Below are 19,426 nucleotides of genomic sequence, written 5' to 3' on the forward strand. Positions count from 1 at the left end.
AGCCGCCGCCTGCAGGTGGAGGAGCGCGGCGGGCCGCCGGACGCCGCCGCCGAGGAGGCGCCGCCCGCCGAGGAGGCGCCGCCGCCGGCCCTGGACAGCGGCGCCGATGGCGAGCTGAGCGCCAAGCTGCAGCGCCGCTCCGAGCTCAACGACCCGGCGGCGTCCCCGCAGCACTCCCCGGGCGGCGCCCGCCGCGTCTTCAGCCCCTACGCCGAGTTCCGCGAGTTCTCCCGGCGGCAGATCAAGGACATGGAGCGCCTCTTCCGCGAGTGAGTGAGCGCGCGAGCGCGCGCGCGGGCGAGCCGTGCCTCTGAGCATGGGCCGAGGGCGGGGGCCGCCCGCCCGCCGCGCGGCTGCGGCCCGGCCGCGGCCCGCGCCCCTCCCCAGCCCCTCTCCTGTGTGGAAACGCACTCTGCACCAGCTCAGGAGCTCTCGCTTCCTCTTCCAACTGGACGCCGGGGGGCCAGGCCGGGGCTCGTCCCTGCGAGGGGCAGGTCTTCCCTCGCCCCAGGATCGCAGCCCTTCGGGTTATGCATTGGAAAGGGTTAGAAACGGGGCTGCTTCTCCCGCAACCCAGAGAAGGGGCTGCCGGCTCCCCCCGGCGGCTTCCGCCCTCCTTTCTGTGGGGAAGAGATGCTGAAGCGGGGCGGGGGGGGGGCAGGGTCTGTAGCAATGCGCTGTTTTGCAAATAGTTCATCCGGCCGAGCAGCATGGCAGAGGTGGGAGGCGATCCGCGGGCGGGCGGGCGGCCTCTCCTGGCTCCTTCCCCCAAATGTTCGCCCAGCCATGCGCCCCGAGCCCCTCGCAACTCGGATTTAGCCCGGGGGTGGAGAAGGGGGTGCCTGCCTGGGCACCCATGCCTTAGAACGGGGCAGGGGTGCAAAAGCAACACCCCGTTATCCCGTAGGAATGGAGCTGGGCAGGACCGCCGCTGAGTGGAAGAAGGGAGAGGAGGCGGCCTGGGACGGCCGGGGGAGCCTCTGGAAGTGGGAAAGGGGGCTTTTCTCTTCCGTGGTTTTTCTCACCTGCTCTGCAGTATCAACCCCCCCCCACACACACACACACACATGCACACCCCACCTTGGATGGGAGGGTAGGCCAGGAAGCAGGGGAGGACAGACTGCAAAAGGCCCCCTTCTGTGTCGCCTTCAGCATTTCTATTTTCGTAGGGAACAAGTGGATTTGGTGACAAATGTGGTGAAGAGTTTAATGGAATGCAGGAAACTTTGTGTATTTATTTCTGGTCAGGGGAAAATAACAACAAATCTAAAAAGAATAAAGGCAGGGATGCAGAGGTTTGAAGGGGTTAAATCTCAGCTAGGAAGAGCAAATGTATGTTGGAAAGGTCGTAGTCCTAATGTGAAGGAGAGGGAGTCTTTGGCCATGTGCAGAGTACACTTTTCTCAGCATTGAGATAACTAGCTTGGCTTGTGCACACCTGGCATTAGACAGCAGACGTGGCCATCGCACGAACAGAGGCGTTGTCTTGCACACGCGGACTGGTTTCCGCAATACGATTATTGGCACTCGAGGGCTGAGCATGGGTTGAACTGTGAGTTGTCCAAACCCAGCCCTGATCACGAGCCAAGAGAACCCCTGAGTTGTGAACCATGCATTGCGCCCCAAGGTTGGGCATCTCAGCCAGATACAGACAACAAGGTAACCCACGTTCCAGCAGCAACCTTGCACTCAATCCGTACTCGACCCCCAAGCGTGGGTCACCGTGTTGTCTGAACCCCAGGCAAAGATGCTTGGTCCAGCTTCTGTCCTGTCTTAACTGATTGGCAGTGGCTTTCCCGGCTCGGCCTGAAGTTGCCAGGAATTGACCCTGGGACCCTTTGCATATACAATATGTCCCCCACCACTGAGCTGTGCTCCTTCTCCTTAAAGGCACGTCCAGATAGTGATTCTCAGGCCTTTAACTGTGGTGGGTGATGGCCTTCGACTCCGATTCCCCGTTCCCTTCCATGCAGTGCTTAGGAGCATTGTCCCTTGCACCTTCCCGGCAGAGCAGAAGTGACGGTGTCCTTTGTTTTTCCAGACAGTTGCGTTGTGAAAGCTGTATGACTAGAGAGGGAGGGGGCGGTTTGGCCTGGCATGAGTTCCACACCTTTCTTTGTTTTTCTTTCTGTTGCAATCCGTGTTTGGGTTGGTCCCTGCTTCTGAACTTCCCAGGATTCAGAGAAGGGACTGCAGGCTGCCTCCGTGAGCTGCCGGAGCTGGTGTGCGGTGTGCCTTCCTGGAATCGTTTAGTGAAAACGGAAGTTCTTTTGGTTTGGCTCAGGCACATGTTTCTGCCAAACATGCATTAAATCCTTAATAAATTGGTGGATCAGGAAACATTTTGTCCGGGGTTGTGTTAGTGACGGGACCCTGAAATGATGAGTTTAGCATCATGCCAAGATTAATTTCAGTCATTCCACCTGCTCCCAAATGAAAGAGCCCCGTGCCTTTTCGCTATGGCAAAGAAAGATCTCTGCCCCAAGGAGAATGCAGTTTAACTCGGAGACTTGCAAGAAGCTGTTTCAACTGGGGCAAGAGAAAACTGAGCAGGAAAGGTTTTGCTAGCTTGAATTAAAGGACAGTAGGAGGGGAAGCTAGGGTGATGTTTTCCTTCTGAAATTAAGCCTTTAGAACACTGCAAATCCAGTATCACTTTGGGATCTGGGCTGGTCCCCCTTTGAACATTTGGTTAGCACCTTTTGCTCTTCTTTCCCCCCACCGTGTCCCTTCTTGGACCAAGGCCCATTTTGGCCAAGAGACTGCAACTCTCTGCAGTGAGGGAAGTCCTGAGTGAGCTTTCCTTGCTCAGAACACCCGACATATTTCTTCCGTCTGACATGCTCCCCCAACATTTTGGCTGCAGTGCAGGGAAGGACGGCCAGCGTGCAGTCAGAGGGGACTTTTGCAGGTCCATCTGCCAGGAACCTGGGACAGCCTTAGCCAAACTCACTGCTCTCATGTTGCGAAAAGAAAGCGGAACGCCGAAGTGCGGCAGGAGTGGTCTAGGGGGCTTGAAGCAGCGGCAGAGAAAAGTTCTCCTGCTGCAATCGTGAGTTAAGGCGGCGAGTGGGGACGTCCCGAGTGCCAGACGGCAATTCCGCTTCAACGGGTTCAGTGAGCAGCCCGAGCAGCCCTACAAACGCTGGTCCCTGAGCTGGAAGTCACAGGTTGCAAACCTCTTCCTGGTCACCTGGGGCGTGGACGCCCACTCCTGGCGACCAGGCTGCGAAGGTGCCGTAAATAAGAAGGCCGTTGGGCCCTGTAGGCGCACGAGCACAGACACCGGAGAAAAACAAGGTTCGTTTCAAGCTCTGAGGTGGTTCAGACACATCATCAAGTGGCCGTTTGTTGTGGAAGGGGTGAAGTGCAGGCATCCATCTCGATGGACCATCCAAAAATGCGTTGCTTTACTAGCCAGTGCTTGGCATTTTCATCCCTGCCAGGAATTGGTCTCCTGCAAAATGAGGGGGTCTTAATTGTGCCTTCAAGACCACATCCCTTCTCAATATCTTGCATTCCAACAGGGGCAAGATGCTGTGGTGCTGGTGGAAACGTGGGCCTGCCGAAGGATCGGCCGTGCCTTTCGATGCTACCCAAAACAATGATAGCAGTTACACCCAAACACAGGAAGAGCCCGTGTCGGTGCAAGAGCACGTCTTAGAAACCCATATTTCTGAGCAGCCATGTGATTAGCAGGTTGCCTTAAACCTGAAACCCAAAAACGGAAGAGAAAACGGCCACTTGAGTCGCTTGAAACATGGAAGTGCGAGCGAGTTTTTGCAAGTCATATATGGAGAAAGACGGCAGAAGGAAGTGCCGTTCCAGAATGGGCTGGGCCTTCGGAGAACATTTTCTCTTCCATTTTTAGAGACGGTGGTGCTTCCCTTCTTGCTGCTGCTGTTGCAAACTTGACGCCACCTTTGAGTTTTCTGAGAACATGAGACGTGAAGATCGGTTTTCGTGGCTTCCTGCTCTCTTTGGTTCCGTAATTCACTTTTGTGCTTCGTTTCTCGCAGGCTCTTCTTCTCTCGTCAGCATGGAGCCATCTTGTTCTCCGGCTGTGACCAGCACCGAGTTATTCCTGCTCCGGTGTCCTACTTAGGGCTCCTCTTGGCATGCTCAAGGCACCCTTTCCCATCCTCCCTCCCCCCTGACCTCCAACGCCCTCGCTGGCCTTCACTTATTAACTGCATTCCCAAGCATTTTTGTTCTGCTTCAGCAAACTGCTTCATGGGGAAGCTGCACAGCAGAGGAGCGCAACCTCCGCCTACTCCGTCCGCACCCTGCGATGGAGCAGTTCTCCCGAAAGGGCCAATGCCCACGCTGTGTGACCAAGAGGTGGCCTGCCCAGCGTTCAACAAAGCTAACAGTGAGACTTCCCACAGCAATTTCCTGGATGGGCATGCCTCTTTTTTGTATGGAGGCCACCCAGAGCAGCGACTCATACAGAGACCCAACAGGCACCCCCGTCCTTTTGCTTCCATTGCAAGACCTGGCAGAACAGTCCGTAGAAGAGGAGGTGATCAAAAGGGCCCGTTCCAACCAGGGGTCCTCCAGGTGTGATGGGCTCCAACTCCCAGCACTCCCAGCCAGCAATAGGGATACTGGGAGTTGTAGTCTAGCACATCTGGAAGCCCTGCTTGACAAAGGCTGCGGGGCATCCGTGGCATAGACTCACACAGAGAGTTTCCATTTCTTTCTGGTTGCTCTTTCCATTTTTACACAAAAAGCAGAAAATCAGGAGATAATATAAACATTCCAGTGAACATGCCCGGAAAAGAGGGCTTCTAAATAGGACTGTCTTTATTTTTAAGGGACACCCGTCCCTTTGGGAGTGATGCAGCTCAGTTTTATCAGTGCTTTATCCTGTTTTCGCAACTGGGTCTTACCTGCCCAGCTCACGACCCCAAGCTGGTGTCTTCCAGATCCATCAGAACACCAGCTCGATCGTTCCCAAGCTTGCATATTTGGGTATGCTGCTCCACACTGACCGGGATAATGGGAGTTGTAGTCCTACTCATCAGAAAGATGCCAAGCTGGGAAGGCTGCTGTATGCAAATAAAATGAGTCATGAGCATTGAAGAAAAAGGGAGCAAGACATAAAAAATGCGCTGCATTTTCCATTTGCCTGAATTGTTTGGGGCGGGGGAGTGGGCATGGATTTGTGATGGCCACGATGTAAAATAGAAAAAACACCATACTTGCAACATACGTCCACCATTTTATCTGGGCCGGCCAAGAGTTCATGCAGACTAGCACCCTCCTTAAGCCAGAGCCAGATAGGGAGGGCTTCGCCGCAGGACTTGGGAGGTGGTGGCCCCCAAGCTCTGGTGACTCAGTGGTACACTGCCTTTCGACAGGGAAGCTCCATTCAGCATTGCCGTTCTTCAGTAGCCCTTGGCAGAGGTTCCCCTGTGAAACTGTCTAGCCCCTTTTTATACAGCTGTCTACTTCCGTTCCCGTCACCTGTGGCAAGATGCTCCACCCGTTAATTGTGCACCGCTGCTTTCTCCCTGGGCCCGGATTTCTGTGATCCCGGGGTCGGGAAGGAGGCCGGGCAGGCGAGGCCTGCGGCAATGCGATTTGTGTGCCTCATCTCAGCAGGTGGCGGAATTGCGGTCCCTGCCAGAATGTCCCTGCCATGCACGCCGGCGCGTCACATCCTGGAGGTGCTGCTGGGGGCTTTCGGGGGGGGTGCCACTCCCCTCCCGCCCTCTCTGTCAGGATGTGCACATACCCGCGGGCCACACCAGCGGGCGTTTTTGCACTGCCCGCCAGTCGGCATGGCCGCTGCTCGGTGGGCTCAGGCTGCACTCGTCTTGCAGCCAGTGGGCCGCATGGGGCAGGCGGTACTTCCCGAAGGCGATGCCTGAGCAAGAGCTGGGCCCGCTGCCAAATCCCTCACATTCCTCCGGTTGGGGCTCTGTGTCGGAAGTGACTCGGCCTCCGTCATGCGCTGCACGGTGAGCCGGCAAGCAGAGCGGTGGGGGCCCTTCTGTTGCACGTTGCCTTTCGTGCCCAGCACACTTGGGCAACTTCCCGGGGCCCCCAGTGCCCCGCTGTGCCCCTGCCCTGCAGAAACAGAAGCTTCAGGATCAGAATACGTAAATGAATGGATAGACTATGGTCTGAGTGTGGGCTGTCGTTGAACCTTAGACAACCCATGGTTTGTTGCTGGGTGGCGATTTGTGGGTTGTTCACTGTGGGTTGTTCTCTTAGCTGGGTTCACACGACACAATATCCCGTGGTTCCACAACAGACCATGGCTCAGGAGCGACCCACAGTAATCTCATACTCAATGACTGAGCATGCATTTTCAGGTTGTCTGAACCCAGTTTGGGTTGGAGTGTTGAAACTGCTCGCACCAATTTGGGGTGGTGGGGTGCTAGCAGCCACCAAGGGTTCTGTGCAGCTTTAGTCCATGTGCATGTCTGTGTCACTTCTGGACACTTTGAGAGGCTCATAACAACGGCACCGTCTTGAAATGCCCAATTCCAACCCTAAATGGCCACTTCAGATGCAGGAGTGTGTCTGCAGAGGAGCTTCCCCGATATCAAAAGGAAAGCCAAAATTTCCCCGCTGAGGCTGGTATAAGCCATTTGCATGCATTATCTGGGTTTAATCAGCTTTGCAAACTAATCAGATGGGTTAATCTTGTGCTCTCAGAGAGAGGAACCAAGGCAGATCTGTGGGCCTCTTCTTTTTGTGGTCAGCAGGCAGCTGGAAATTAGTCACCTACTTAGAAACACCTCCATTTTGTGTGTCCTTCTATCGCTAGACCGGATTTATTTTAACGTGTGTTCGTTAGAGCAGTGGAGAAAGCTGGGCAAAGCGGCGGAGACGGGTCCGTGTCGTGTTTCTGCTAGCGACTGGCTAAGTAGCCCTGGCAAGTCTCCATTCGCTCCCAGTCCGTAACCAGAGAGCGTCAGCTTTCGTTTACAGCAGTGTGGCTCAGGTGACAATAAGAAATATCTGTGTTTGGACTCAGAAATGCCGAATTCTGTGTCTTACCACGGGAACCGCCTGCCTCGCCTGTCCACAGGTTTCGCCTGCAGTGGCCACCGGGAGCTCTCCAAGGTTCCAGCCTTCCTCGGAGGAGGGTCTTGGGACCCTTCGCTGCAGAGCAGGTTCTCCCCTCCCCTCCCCTCCCAAGTGATCTTCTTCCTCAGATACCATGCCTGTGAGCAAGACTAGTAGAGATCTGAGCTGCCTGCACAGGTGTGGGGCACAGGTGTGCGTGCCCTCTTGGGCAGCCTCCCTCCAAAGCTGTGCTGCTCTGCACACCTGGCTGTTGCCACCTGTCATGGCTGGACTCATATTTTCCCCGAGCACTAGGGGCACTTCAGGTGCAGCAGAAGGTCCTTTCCTGAGGTTGGTTGGTTGTCATTTCTTTGAGGCCCAAACCTATGCCGACTTAGGCAAAAATAAGTCTATGACACCAACATGTGCGGACAGGTGTGGACTTCTTCTCTAGACATCACAGGATTGTGCTTTGCTGAGTCATTATGTTTTGCTCCTACCTGATCTCCAGGAGAGGCCTATTTTAGTCATGCGACAGCCTTGTGAGGTAGGCATTAAGTGGGAAGGGAGGGGGAGAGAGAGAGAAACTACCTAAAGCTCAGCTTTCTGCTTCAGTTGGAATGTGAACCTGGCTTTGGAGAGTTCATTTCAAACTCCCTAACAGTCCCCTCCATTTTTGAATCGGTGGGCACGTTTGAAATGGGAAGAGAGTCCTGTGGGCACACTCACAAAATGGCTGCTGTGATAGACAGGGCCTTCAAGGAATGGTAAGACTAGGAAGGAAACTGAAGGCAGAGGTGTGATACGAGCTCGGAAACACGAGATCGAGCACAAATAGAGACGGCCATGGTGAGCAGTGCTTTGCTTTCTATCACGTCCATCTCCTGACTAGGACAAGAATAAAAATGGGTGTCAAACGGCCCCCGCAGAAGCCCCAAGCGTGAGGAGCATTGTTAAGCCAAAGGCCTCTGGTGGACCGCAAGTGGGAAGGTTTCTAGTCTCAGATTGACCTTGGATCCAGCTTTCCAAGTGCAAAGCAACCGCCTCCATTTCAAGGAGCGCTTAAAAACCCTCCAGGGCACGTTCCGTGGTTTGGCCTCCCTGCCAGCAGTCTGAAGCAGGACCGCAGCGGCCGGCCAGGAGTGCTGGATCGACTCGGCCGGTTTCCCATACGCTTGCCCTACTTTACCAAGAAGGCTCAGATGTGAAAATAGGAGGCAGTGTGTAACTGCTTCGCAGTGCATTTGTGTGCGAGGGCCAGCAGAAGGTGGTCTCGGCTTCCCACAACCTCCGTTGCAGTGGCCAGTGGTGCGGTGGGGAAGAGGCCGGGTTCAGACAACAAAATAACCCACGGTCGAGGGTTGAGTGTGGGATGTTGTTGAACCGTGGTGGATCTTACTGTCTGAACCCAGCCAAGCAAACAAACCATGGGGAACAAACCACAGATCACAGTCTAACAACAAGCCATAGGTTCTTTTCATGGGCTGTTTGTGACCATAACTTGCTAGCACAACTATGGGAATCCACATTTCAGCAACAACACACAGTTCAAGTCAAACCTTAACCCTGATGCTTAACCCCTGAGTATAGATCAGCCTCTTTATTCATTATTTATTTACTTATTAGTTGTATATCCCATCTTTTTTTTTTCCTTTCAGGAAACTCAGGGTAGCTTACATAATAGACCTCCGTCTCTCAATTTCATCCTCACAACAACAACCCTGCAAGGTAGGCTGGGCTGAGAGTCTGTGACTGGGCCCAAAGTCGCCTGTTGACTCCATGGTTGAGCGGGGACTCGAACCCGGATCTCCCGAGTCCAGTCCTGCACTCTTAACCACGGTGCCGCGCTGGCCGTCTCGATCCAGGCTTGTCTCAGTCCAGGTGCACATGTGAGAGAGAGAGAGAGAGAGAGAGATCATGTTCTCCCACTGCCCTTTAATTCACTGGCCAGGCACATGTGTTTAATTAGGGGGTTTCCATAAGCTTGGACAAGTGGACAGACACCTCTTCTGGCATCCCTCAGCCCCCCCCCCCCCATTTTAATCTTATTTCTGTAGATATTCTTAAATTATTATCTCCCCGGGACGTTGCCCCATGGCCAAGCGACCCGCTGCCCTCCCGCAGGCCCATCATTTGGGTTCCAGAGAGGAATTTGGTGGTCCCGAGTGCCGTTTCCACCCCTGCCTTGTACTTACTGCTTGGAGGAAGTTATCCTATTTTCCAGTTTCTCCCAGTTTCCTTCTGGGAAATAAAGACTGCATGGCACGTCCTCCCCACAGTGCCATGACTGGGCACTCTCAAGGCGGCAAGCGTCCCTCTGACCCTGAGAATTTGAGCCCCCGGCAAAGGCCAAACCTTGCTTGGAAGCCACCACATGGAGCCTTTGGCAGCCGGGGCGTCACCTGATAAGCAGCAAGATTTGCATCCTGCACGTGGCCCAGGAGGCCTTGGCCTCGAATGTGGGAAAACCTGCTTTGGTGCAGGAGAATAATCCCTGTTTGGGGTCAGCCCCAAAACGCCCCTGGGCCTGCAGCCCTGTGCAGAATCACCTTTTGGAGTCACACCCAGGGCAGTGCGAACGACGTCTCAGCTGGCCAGCTATTTGTGGCATTTGCTGTGTCCAGTGGGCATTGCCCAGTGGGTGTATTTTGGACGTTGCCCCAGGAAAACACTGGGTAGTTGTTTTTATCCTGCTATTATTCCAAGAGGCTCAGGGTGGGGAACCAAATTCTCCTGCCCCCCAGATTATCCTGCTAACAACCCAGCGAGGTAGGCTGTTCTGAAAGACAGACTGGCGCAGTTAGCCAGCTGACCAGGATTTGAACTCAGGACTGCCTGGTCCTAACCCAAAGCCTGTTAAAGCGATAATACTTGAGCAGTTACACTGACCTACCGCAACCAGTTCAGCCTCCATCAACTCCAACCCAGCATATTATGGTTGCTGTGTTCTGCGCTGGCTGGGACAATGGGAATTGTAGTCTGGAGCAGATTCAGCACCCTGCTGCAAGCTGGTGGTTTCCAGACGTGTTGGACTGCACCCTCCATCATTCCCAGCCAGCATGAATTACCAGGTTCTAAAATCCTCTAAGAGGGAATTTTAGACTGGACCTAATGAGGCGCCCTGTTTCAGCGCCACTGGGATGAGGCAGGCCCTGCTTCATCTGGGTCCATGCTGTGCTCCTAGGGTGGAGTGGAATCCTAGACTTCTGTCCTGGCCGTGGCGCTTCTGGCAGGGCCTTTTCTGCAGTGGCCCTTCCCCTAATTGTGGTTGATGATGTTGTTTGAATTTCTGTTTTCATGAACTTGCAGCCTCCTCGAATGCCCTGAATAGTAGGCTAGAAATAATAATAATTAATAATAATTTCAGAATCTCCTCGGGATTAGTGGCTTACCTTTTTAACAATGGCAAGCTTGTTGCCTAGGTGAAATGGGTGAATCAGGGTCTGGGAGACATCAAAGGCAAATTTCCTGGCTTCCTGGAGTGGAAAGCAACTGGCCAGTTCAACCTAGGATGACTCATTGCCAGATCACCTTTTCTTTCTCTCTCCTCCTGTTCTTCTTTAAAGGGATTCAGGAATTCAGGCACCGAAAAGGATTCTGACCGGGCCCTCTGGGCTGGGCTGAGAGGCAGTGATGGGCAGAAATCAGGGAGGTCCATCTGGGGGGAACGGGATGGGACTGGACGGGACCAGCACCTATTCCTCTCCTAGTCCAGGCTCCCCTAATTTGAACCTCTCACTGCCAGGGAGAACTTCATGAGAAGCAAAGGGGTGACTGCAGGGGATTTGGAGGGAAGGGGACATGTTGTCATGTCCAGGCTTATCTAGATCGCTACTGGGGTTGCTGGAGTCTTCTGCAAACCTTCTTTGCCTTTAAAAAACAACATTTTCAGTGCCCTGAGGACTAGGAACCTTTTGTTCATTTTTAAGCAAAGGCTAGGATTCCAAGAGTCCTGTGTGATTCTAAGGTTGTCAGGTGTTTTCTGCACATGAACATCAGGGGGCCGGTGAAGTAGGCTTCCAGTCAAAGTTGTACCACATGCCTTAATATTCCATATGCAAAAATGGCCAGGATCAGGGCCCGAGTGCTCCTGGTTCTGCAAGTGCCGGCAGGACCCGGAGCAACTGAAGAGCAATCAGGCCGTGCAGCGGGAGGGCCTGAAGAGCAGCATAAAGGGCTTCCTGGCTGATCTTCGCCACAGCAACGCAAGTCGTCTTCAGGGCTCTCTTGCGCTCCAGGCCTGCTCCCGCTAGTCCCTGCCTAGTCCCGGCCTGCTCCAGCCCTGCTCCTGCTTGTTCTTGTGTGCTCCAGGCGCTCCTGCCTGCTCCAGCCCCCTCTTGTCCGGACCCCCTTTCCGTGACTGCTTCCCTGGCATCAGGCCACTGGACTGTGCTCTCTCTCTCATGCGTCATATCGGGCCGCCTGCCGCCCCGGCCCTGGCCCTGCACTGCTGCCGGCGCCACGTGCCTCTAGCGCCACTAAGCTGCAGGACCTGCCTTCGCCCCAGCTCCCTGGTCCTGGCGCCCTTCCGGGACCGCAGCTGAGCAGGCGCACGGAGCGAAAGGGAGGGCGGCGGGGCAGGGTGCCCTCTTCGGTCCGCTGGCCTCCTCCACCGCAAGGCCTTCCCGGCGGCCCCGTTATGGCACCTGCCCTGAGCGCCACGAGCGCTGGGCCGCGCCGGTTTGCCCGCCCGTCGCTTTAGCAGGTGGTGGACTTGGTGATCAGGCTTCGCGTGGAGGGCAGGGCAAAGGGGGCTCCGTCCCAAGGGTTGCAGGGAGCGCCTTTGCTCCGGTTCCTGGGTTGGACTTTGGACAGCCAAAGCAGGCCTTGCTTGGCGCAGTCATGCAGAAGCCCCGACGGGGCCCCGAGTGCCCGGCACATGCAGGATCCTTTTCTTTTCAGGGGGGGGCCTGACCCGAATGGTTTGGGGTCCAGGGCCAAGTCCCCTCTCTCCGCCTTCCTGCTCCTCCATCTCCACTTTCCTGGCACTGCTTTGCTGTTGATGAAAACTGCTGCCAGAAACCAGCACTGCCGTTGCCTTCATTTGCACACTTACTTTGCGCCCGGGTTATGCATGCCGAGTGGTTTTTTTCGGGGGGAGGGGGACTGAAGAAGTGTGAACGGATGCGTGGCAACCCGAGTCTTTTGTAAGTGGACAGCTGTCTTCTGGAAACAGGGCACAGAGTATTCTAGCCATTTTTAAATGTTGCTGACAGCTCTGTTTTCAGACTGCTGCAGGAGGGCTTAATCATGTATGCATGTGTAATTATTTCATGCTACTTCAATTTTGTAAAATACCAGGGACCAAAGCCAGAGTATGAATAGCTTAAACAAGTAAAATTGCACCAGTGTTGAAAAGGTCTGCATGATTCGTTTCAAAAGCTTGCAAGTGCCTTCAGAAACGGCCGGGTCCCAAAAGGTGGGCGCTTTTTTTTATTGCAAATTTTGCTCCAGTGGATCACAGCATCGCTCCCTGTTTGTGAAAGGAGCTTCCTGGGGCGCTGGTGTGGGCCAGGCACTGTATTCACCCGCTCGCTCTTGCTCTCCCTTTTGAGCTGATTCACCTTGGAACCGTAAGGCCTTCTTAGAACAGTGCCCTTTGCAAAACTGGCCGGGGAAGGTGCTCGCTCCGCCCCGCGTCTTGAGTTAATCTATAACTGCTCGAGAGAAGGGAAAGCGCGGACAAACATCACAGCAAGATGCCTTTGGGCACCTCGAAGATTAATTGGCGCATTGTTGGCAGATCAGCATGGACTTCCACTGGTTTCAGAAGTGGATAAGAACCCAACTTGTTTTTATAATATGCGCTAAGAATGACTTAGAGCAGGAGGGGGGAAGCTGCCACTGTTGGCTGGGTTCCTTGCAGCTTTCAACCTGATTTCAAAAGCCCCCTGTGTGGGACCTGCTCAGACCCCTGGAGAGAATCAGCTGGCTTCCCCGGGCAAGCAGGAGCGAGGGGGGAATGGGGTGGAGCCAACTCCTCTGGGCCCCGCCCACTCCCAGCCCTGGCCCCGCCCACTCGCTAAATGCACAACACTCCTGCAAACTGCTTGGCCGCACTGCTCCATTTCCCGCTCGCTTTGCAGGTACGACACCGGGAAGGACGGCTTCATCGACCTGATGGAGCTGAAGCTGATGATGGAGAAGCTCGAGGCTCCCCAGACGCACCTCGGCTTGAAAAACATGATCAAAGAGGTGGACGAAGACTTCGATGGCAAGCTGAGCTTCCGAGAGGTGAGCGCTCCCGGCGCATCCGGCGCCGCGTCCTCCTGGGGCACCCCGCTGTTCTGCGGGGCCGGCCGGGCTCCACGCGCCCCTTTGCCTGCCATCCTTCTCCTGACGTACCTCTTGCATGTTCTTAGACCCTTTTTAAAGGGCCGAGTGATGCCCCTGGAAATCCTGCCGCGCCACAGGGCGAATCAGGGCCCTTTCCCCCAAGCCGAGGGTTTTCTCGGGTCGCGGTGCAGTGACGATTTGCCCGGCTTCTTCTCCCCGCTCCAGTTCCTCCTGATCTTCCGCAAAGCCGCTGCAGGCGAGTTGGAGGAGGACAGCGGCCTGCACGCCTTAGCCCGTCTGTCGGAGATCGACGTCTCAACGGAGGGTGTCAAAGGAGCCAAAAACTTTTTCGAGGCCAAAGTAAGGAGGCGCGTCTGGAGTGGTGGGCGGACCTTCGGCGGGGATGCCAAGAAACAGCCCCTGGTCCGGGGCTGATTTCCTGCTGTGTGCAAGAGTCCAAGGACTTGGCACCCACTCCCTGCCCTCAGGGTTTGGGGATCCTGGTCAAAACACCGTTGGGGGGGCCCCTTCTCTCAAGCGGGGGCCCTTCCACTGAGAGACTCGGCAGGCTGCTCTGGCAGGGTTCAGCGCGTCTCTGGGTCCAGGTGCTGTTTCAAGTTCAGCGGCAACCCGCTGCAGATCCCTTACGACGGGTGCAGAACCCCTGCAGTCCGAGGGCCGAATCCCAGCAGGGGGCGGGGCCAAAGGCAAAAGGGGCGGGGCCAGCAGGCTGGCAGATTTTCACTGAAGGCGCTTAGGTTGCCAGCAGCTCGGCCTGAGAAGAGACCTTTCAGCCCTTTCGAATGGCACAGTGGGAAACGGCACCCCAGCCAGGAAAGCACCAGCGAACGGTGCTTGGCACAGAAAGTATGATCGGGCAGCGGGAGCAACGGGGGAGGCAGATGGTTTCAGCCCCCGTCTCTGCAGCCCAAGGCCGGGTCCTCCTTTTTTGCTTGGAGAAAGTGAGTGCCCACGTTTTCTGATTCGGAGCACATGCCAACTGCATGTTTCCTGTGGGGTCTGTCAGGGAGCCGATCGGCTACCAGCCAGCAAGAAGGCTCTGCACACCCAGGCAGGGCAATTCGGCTGGTCCAGAGTCCGCTTGCCAATCCCCGGGCACCCTCTGGATGGCACAAGAGGGGCACCCCCCCCCCGCTTCCACACAGGCCCATAAGAGCAGGCCTGGGGAATCCCCGGCCCAAAGACCTCGTGTCACGGGGCTTGCGCTGCCTCCGTGTGTCCCAGGCCGGAGGGGCAGCAGCTCCTCATCTTTTCCATGCTTCTGCTGCTGCACAGCTGAAATTCGCTGGCTTGGCTGCTCGTGGGGAACCTCGTCTAAAAACAAGCTTACGGTTAACCACACAAATTGGGTGACACGGAAGTACTGGCCAAGTACTCTCTTTCTGCACCATGGAAATTCAGCAGTGACAGCCCCCCTTCCGCTTCTGCTGGTGGAACAAGGGGTTATGATTCCCAGCAGGGCCATGTGCCCCCTAATCCTGGAAAACTGCCCAGTGGTTTTTATTTGTCCACAAATAAAAGGGACTAGAAACTTGCCTTTTTAAACAGAAATTCAAAATGGCTGGAGGGAACCTGGGAAGCTGTCCCTGAAGAAGGCAGGCCCCATGGTCTCCACCTACCAAATGCAGCTGCTGCTTTCTAAGGATTGCTTTGCTCACACATTTTTCCGGGGGAAAGATGGGCTCGATGGCCGCCTTCTCCTCCCTGGGGCCCTCCAGAGATTTTGGTCTAGAGCAGTGGTGGTGAACCTCTGGCACGCGGAGCCCTCTGTTGGCACACGAGCCCAGTCGCCCCAGCAGCCGAGCATCAGATAACAGCGCACAAAGGGGCCATGCGCATGCTCAGAAAGGAGTAACGGCGCCAGGCCATGACGACACAAGCCACAGCTCATTAGCCGCAACTCGTCCGGGCTTTCACATGGCTGGTCAGTGCGCTGCCCAGGAGAGAGAGAGAGAGAGAGAGAGAGAGAGAAAGATCAGGTTTTCAGGTTTTGTTGCGGTGTTGACACTTTGCGATAAATAAGTGGGTTTTGGGATTGCAGTGTGGGCGCTCGGTCTCGGAAAGGTTCGCCATCACTGCTCTAGAGCTAGGATTCCTAACCGTGGGCAGTAGGAGTTGAAGTCCAGAGCAAGTGGCACGAACCGGGCTGTGCAGGGCCGCGATGCCGGAAAGGTGCTCGGCGCTGCAGCGGTGCGCCTCGGCCTGTTCCCGTCACACTCCATCGCCTCATTCCTTCTTGCTCGCGCCGGAGCCCACGGCGAAGGGTGGGTGAGCCCCCGGGGAGCCTCTCGCCTCTCCTCCTCGTATCTGGGGCTCGGTGTGGTGCGTTCTCCGCCTGGTGGCAGGGTGGGCGGTGGGGGGGGGGCTGCCGGTTTGGGCTAACAGAGCCGCCCCTCCACCTTCCGCAGGTACAAGCCATGAACGTCACCAGTCGCTTCGAAGAGGAGATCAAGGCGGAGCAGGAGGAGAAGCGCCGGCAAGCGGAGGAGCTGAAGCAGCGGAAGGCGGCGTTTAAGGAGCTCCAGTCGGCGTTCAAGCAGTGACGGGGCGAGGCGGGCAGAGCCCACGAGGCCCGGGTAAAGTCGGACGTGGGGCGAGGCGCGTGGCTGCCCGCCCCCACCGCGTGCCTTGAGCAGCCGCTCGATCTGCCAGCGAGGAGCCTCGCTTCCAGTGCTGCGAAAGGCTTCTGCCCGCTGCAGATCGAGCGGCCGTTGAAGGCACAGGAGCAGGCCGGTAGGGCATTTCTGGTCGGTTGGCGACCCCACACGGTTCACGCTGGGACGGCTGCGGGAGAGGACTGTGTGCGACCCAGGGTGGTGCTGTTTCCCCCGACCTGTGAATGCTGCAGGGGGAGATTCGGAGCGCCTCTGCCGTGTTGCGCGGTCCCATGTTCTCCCTCGGAGCGGGGTCTCCCGTCCCCCGGCGGGCGTCCTCTCTTCGTGACCACTTCATGTGTCCCGGGCTTTGCACGTCCTGCTCGTGAATCATTTCTGTGTGATGCTTTACTGTGGCCATGTGGTGACCTGTGGGGAGCTCCGGGGGTCCCCTGGGACCCATCTCCAGTGACCTTTTCTTGTGCAAGAATTTGGCTTTCCAATGAAAATGCTTGAATGGAGCGCTTTAGGGGCCCTTTGCTCCGAGCTCTGCCCCCAGAATGGGGCAGGACAGGTGTGAGTACTGCAGGTTAGACCGCTTTGTGGCTTGGAATCCCAGGATGTTCCCCTCACGTTGTGGTGTCTCCTCCCATTTTCCTTGACCCCCCCCCCTTAGTTGTGGCAACTGAACTGCCTGCTATGGCCTGGTTGAGGGACCCCCAAACTTTATGGGCACATTTGCAATGGTGAAAGAGTACTGTGGGTGCTTTCACAAAATGGCTGCCCCCAGGCTGGCTTGTCCATTCCTAAAATGGCGGCCGTGGTAGGCGCGGCCAGTCACAAAACACTCATTTCCCAAAAAACTACGTGGTGAGTCTCAGAAATCACTTGCCCAAGAGCCAAGGAAGAGGCGGGATTTGAAGTCCCCTGTACACAAACCAACGCAGTGTTTGATCTGATCCCAAATGGAGCTGGGAGGGGCCGGTTTTGTGGGAGCTTGGCCGCCACCTAGTTGGAAAAGACTGTGAAAAATCTTAAGACGTGGAATGAAGACCGGGGTGGCGGGAATATAGGAGGCTCTCCCCGAGTCATTTATGGGCACTTCGGGGGAAGCGAACTGCAGAGCCCGAGTCTGGACGCTGGACCAGACGTGTGCGAAGTCCCCATGCGACGCTGCGCCACCGAAGGTGCCTCGAGCTGTTCTGGAGTGATTTATCCCGGTCCCTCATCCAGTTCTGGGCTGTCGGGATGGTGCCGGTGCAAGGCCAGCGTTTTCTCCTATCTGTGGGGCCGGCGTTGCATTTGCTCCCCCTAGAGGACAGGAGTAGGCACTGCATGTGTTCCTCGAGCTCCCAGTACTAACTTCGGGGCATCCAAACGAAGACTCCCATCCAAAGGGGCCCTCCACATCTCCTGTCCTGAAGTGCACACATTCACTTCTGTGGAACAAGGAGAGGCACAGCGGCTGCACAATTCTGACATCTTGCCCAAAAGAACCGTGCGGCGAGGAGAGGTGTGTGTCCCCTGGAGGCTTTTCCCGTTCACTTTAGGGATGTGCGAGTCAGCAGCCCCCGAGTTCACCAAAGTTGTCTGAATTCTCCAAGCTTTTTTTATCTTTTCTCTTCCCGTGAAAATCCATGCCTGCTTTTGTGCACCTCGTTCCCAAGTCATGCCTCGGCTGCGCACATCCTGAGAGCAGACTTTTCCAGATGTACATGCGGTCAGGTGCTTTTTGTCTCCGTGAGCGACACGGTAAGCTTGGAAATGTGCAGACGTGGGCTGCAGGTTGCGTCCGAGTCTGTGCTTGGCCCAAAAGGTTTGGGTGGGTAAGGCCTGAGACTGATTTCCCAGGTTGCCCTGCCGTTGCCAAAATCAGCTTTCCTTCCATTTGGTTCCTTCACTAGCTTCTTGCTCAGATCTTGGCACCTACTTGAAACGGCCCATTTGCCAGGTTAAGGACAACTGTTTGGGTAAAAGGCAGTAGAGCAGTGGATGCTTTTGGTGTCGTGGGCCCTTGATTGCGGGAGGCAGGATTCGGTTTGCACAGAATCAGTTCTTGGCAAACTTGATGTTGCGTAATGTGGGTGGCAGCATCTAGTTGAAAATCCGCCCCGTCGTGGGTGACGTGGGACCGAGGATGCTGGAGGCCGGGTTCAGCTCTCGCCTGTTGGTCTGTGTTTCTGTCAAGGCAATAACCGGAAGTGCTGGAGCTGTGAACATCCTGGTGGAAAGTGTAAAGGGGCAGGGGACACTAAATTAACAGGATAAAACATGTTTTGCTCCTCTGTGTTTTGAGCAAATCCACCTGAACCCGGACCTTGCAGGTGAAACTTCCAGAATTAATGTTTGCAGTTCTTTTCGTATTCCGTCTATGTTGAATGTTTGGCCTTAAGTGCTTTGAAATGTGTATCTGGATGTTGATCTTTTTGCATGCACTGTGATCTTAACAGAAAGGGACAACTCCACGCTCCCTGGTCTCATAACAGGAAACCTCAGAATGTTTGACGGGGGAATCATTCTGTATGTGCTTCTTTGCTCAGAGTCTCGCTCGCAGAGAAAACAGCTGTCCTGGCCTGCCCTGAAAGGTCCTTCTGTGTTAAGGCCCCTTGTGCGACAGGGCCTTTTGGTCACTTTGAATATCCCCCTCCCAAGAACTTGGAAGAGGTGGGTGTAACCGCAAGAAAGCCCCTTGCAACTTGCAGCTGTTAGCCGTGGCAGCTCCGTATCTCCGTGCTTTGAAAAATGTCACCCGCTTATTGTGCAGAACACCTTCAAAGCACCAGAGCGGGTTGGGCGAAGTTTTTTTGGATAAGTTGGCAACCCTAAGGAAAGCTTTTTCTTAGAGACCCAGGAGTGCATACATGTCTGGTGTGTTGGACTACAACCCCCTGTGTTGGCTGGTGGATTATGGGAGTTGTAGTCCTGCACGCCTGGAGGGGGCTAGGTTGAGGAAGATTGTTTTAGGGAGTAAACTCCCTGAGAAAAGTGGAGCTTTTAACAGTGTATTTTGTCACATGCTGCCAGCTAGTAGCCGCTCTGCTGCGTTTCCAGTTTTTTGCTCTCTTTCCCTGGGAGACTTGAAATTGCTCTGTTACTTCCCATGCAAACCTTTTATTTTTCTGAGGGAAAGATTTATAGAGTTCCATTAACTGTTTTCCAGAAGGTTGGTTTATTTTTTCAGATTGTGTTCCTTCGGGGTTGGAGGGGCCACTGGAGTGGGTTGGGAAAGCAGAATGCGGAATCTCCCCTTCCATTCTTCAAAGGATTTGCTCCCAACATGTCTGTGGATGGATTTAAAATGTGTGTCTTTTTGCTTTCAATTCCAAAAAGCTGCTCCATTTCAGCGGTATGATTTTATTTTTTTTAACCAAGAATAATTAAAACAAAATTATATTTCATAAGCATCTTGTGGTGTCCAGAGCTGTTTTTTTCTCTCTTGTGGAAAAACGTCCAGTTTGCTTTGAGTTGGAACTTGAAGCCTTGTCCCTTCCTTGCAGCTTGGCTCACTGACC

The 19,426-nt window shown here is 55.1% G+C and overlaps 1 protein-coding gene across 1 annotated transcript in view; it reads left to right on the forward strand.

Moving 5' to 3' along the window:
• Positions 1 to 19,318, forward strand: part of EFHD2 (EF-hand domain family member D2) — a 24,895-nt gene extending 5,577 nt beyond the window's left edge. Inside the window, exons 2-5 of the mRNA XM_044452305.1 lie at positions 3 to 269; positions 13,110 to 13,257; positions 13,525 to 13,659; positions 15,729 to 19,318. Of these exons, the coding sequence (XP_044308240.1) occupies positions 3 to 269; positions 13,110 to 13,257; positions 13,525 to 13,659; positions 15,729 to 15,863 (685 nt within the window). The 3' untranslated portion in view covers positions 15,864 to 19,318. The remainder of the gene's footprint in view (positions 1 to 2; positions 270 to 13,109; positions 13,258 to 13,524; positions 13,660 to 15,728) is intronic.
• The last annotated feature ends 108 nt before the right edge of the window (positions 19,319 to 19,426 follow it).

The sequence above is a fragment of the Varanus komodoensis genome, unplaced genomic scaffold, assembly GCF_004798865.1.
Source record: "Varanus komodoensis strain SLA01 unplaced genomic scaffold, ASM479886v1 scaffold71, whole genome shotgun sequence".
In the NCBI taxonomy this organism is placed as follows: Eukaryota; Metazoa; Chordata; class Lepidosauria; order Squamata; family Varanidae; genus Varanus; species Varanus komodoensis.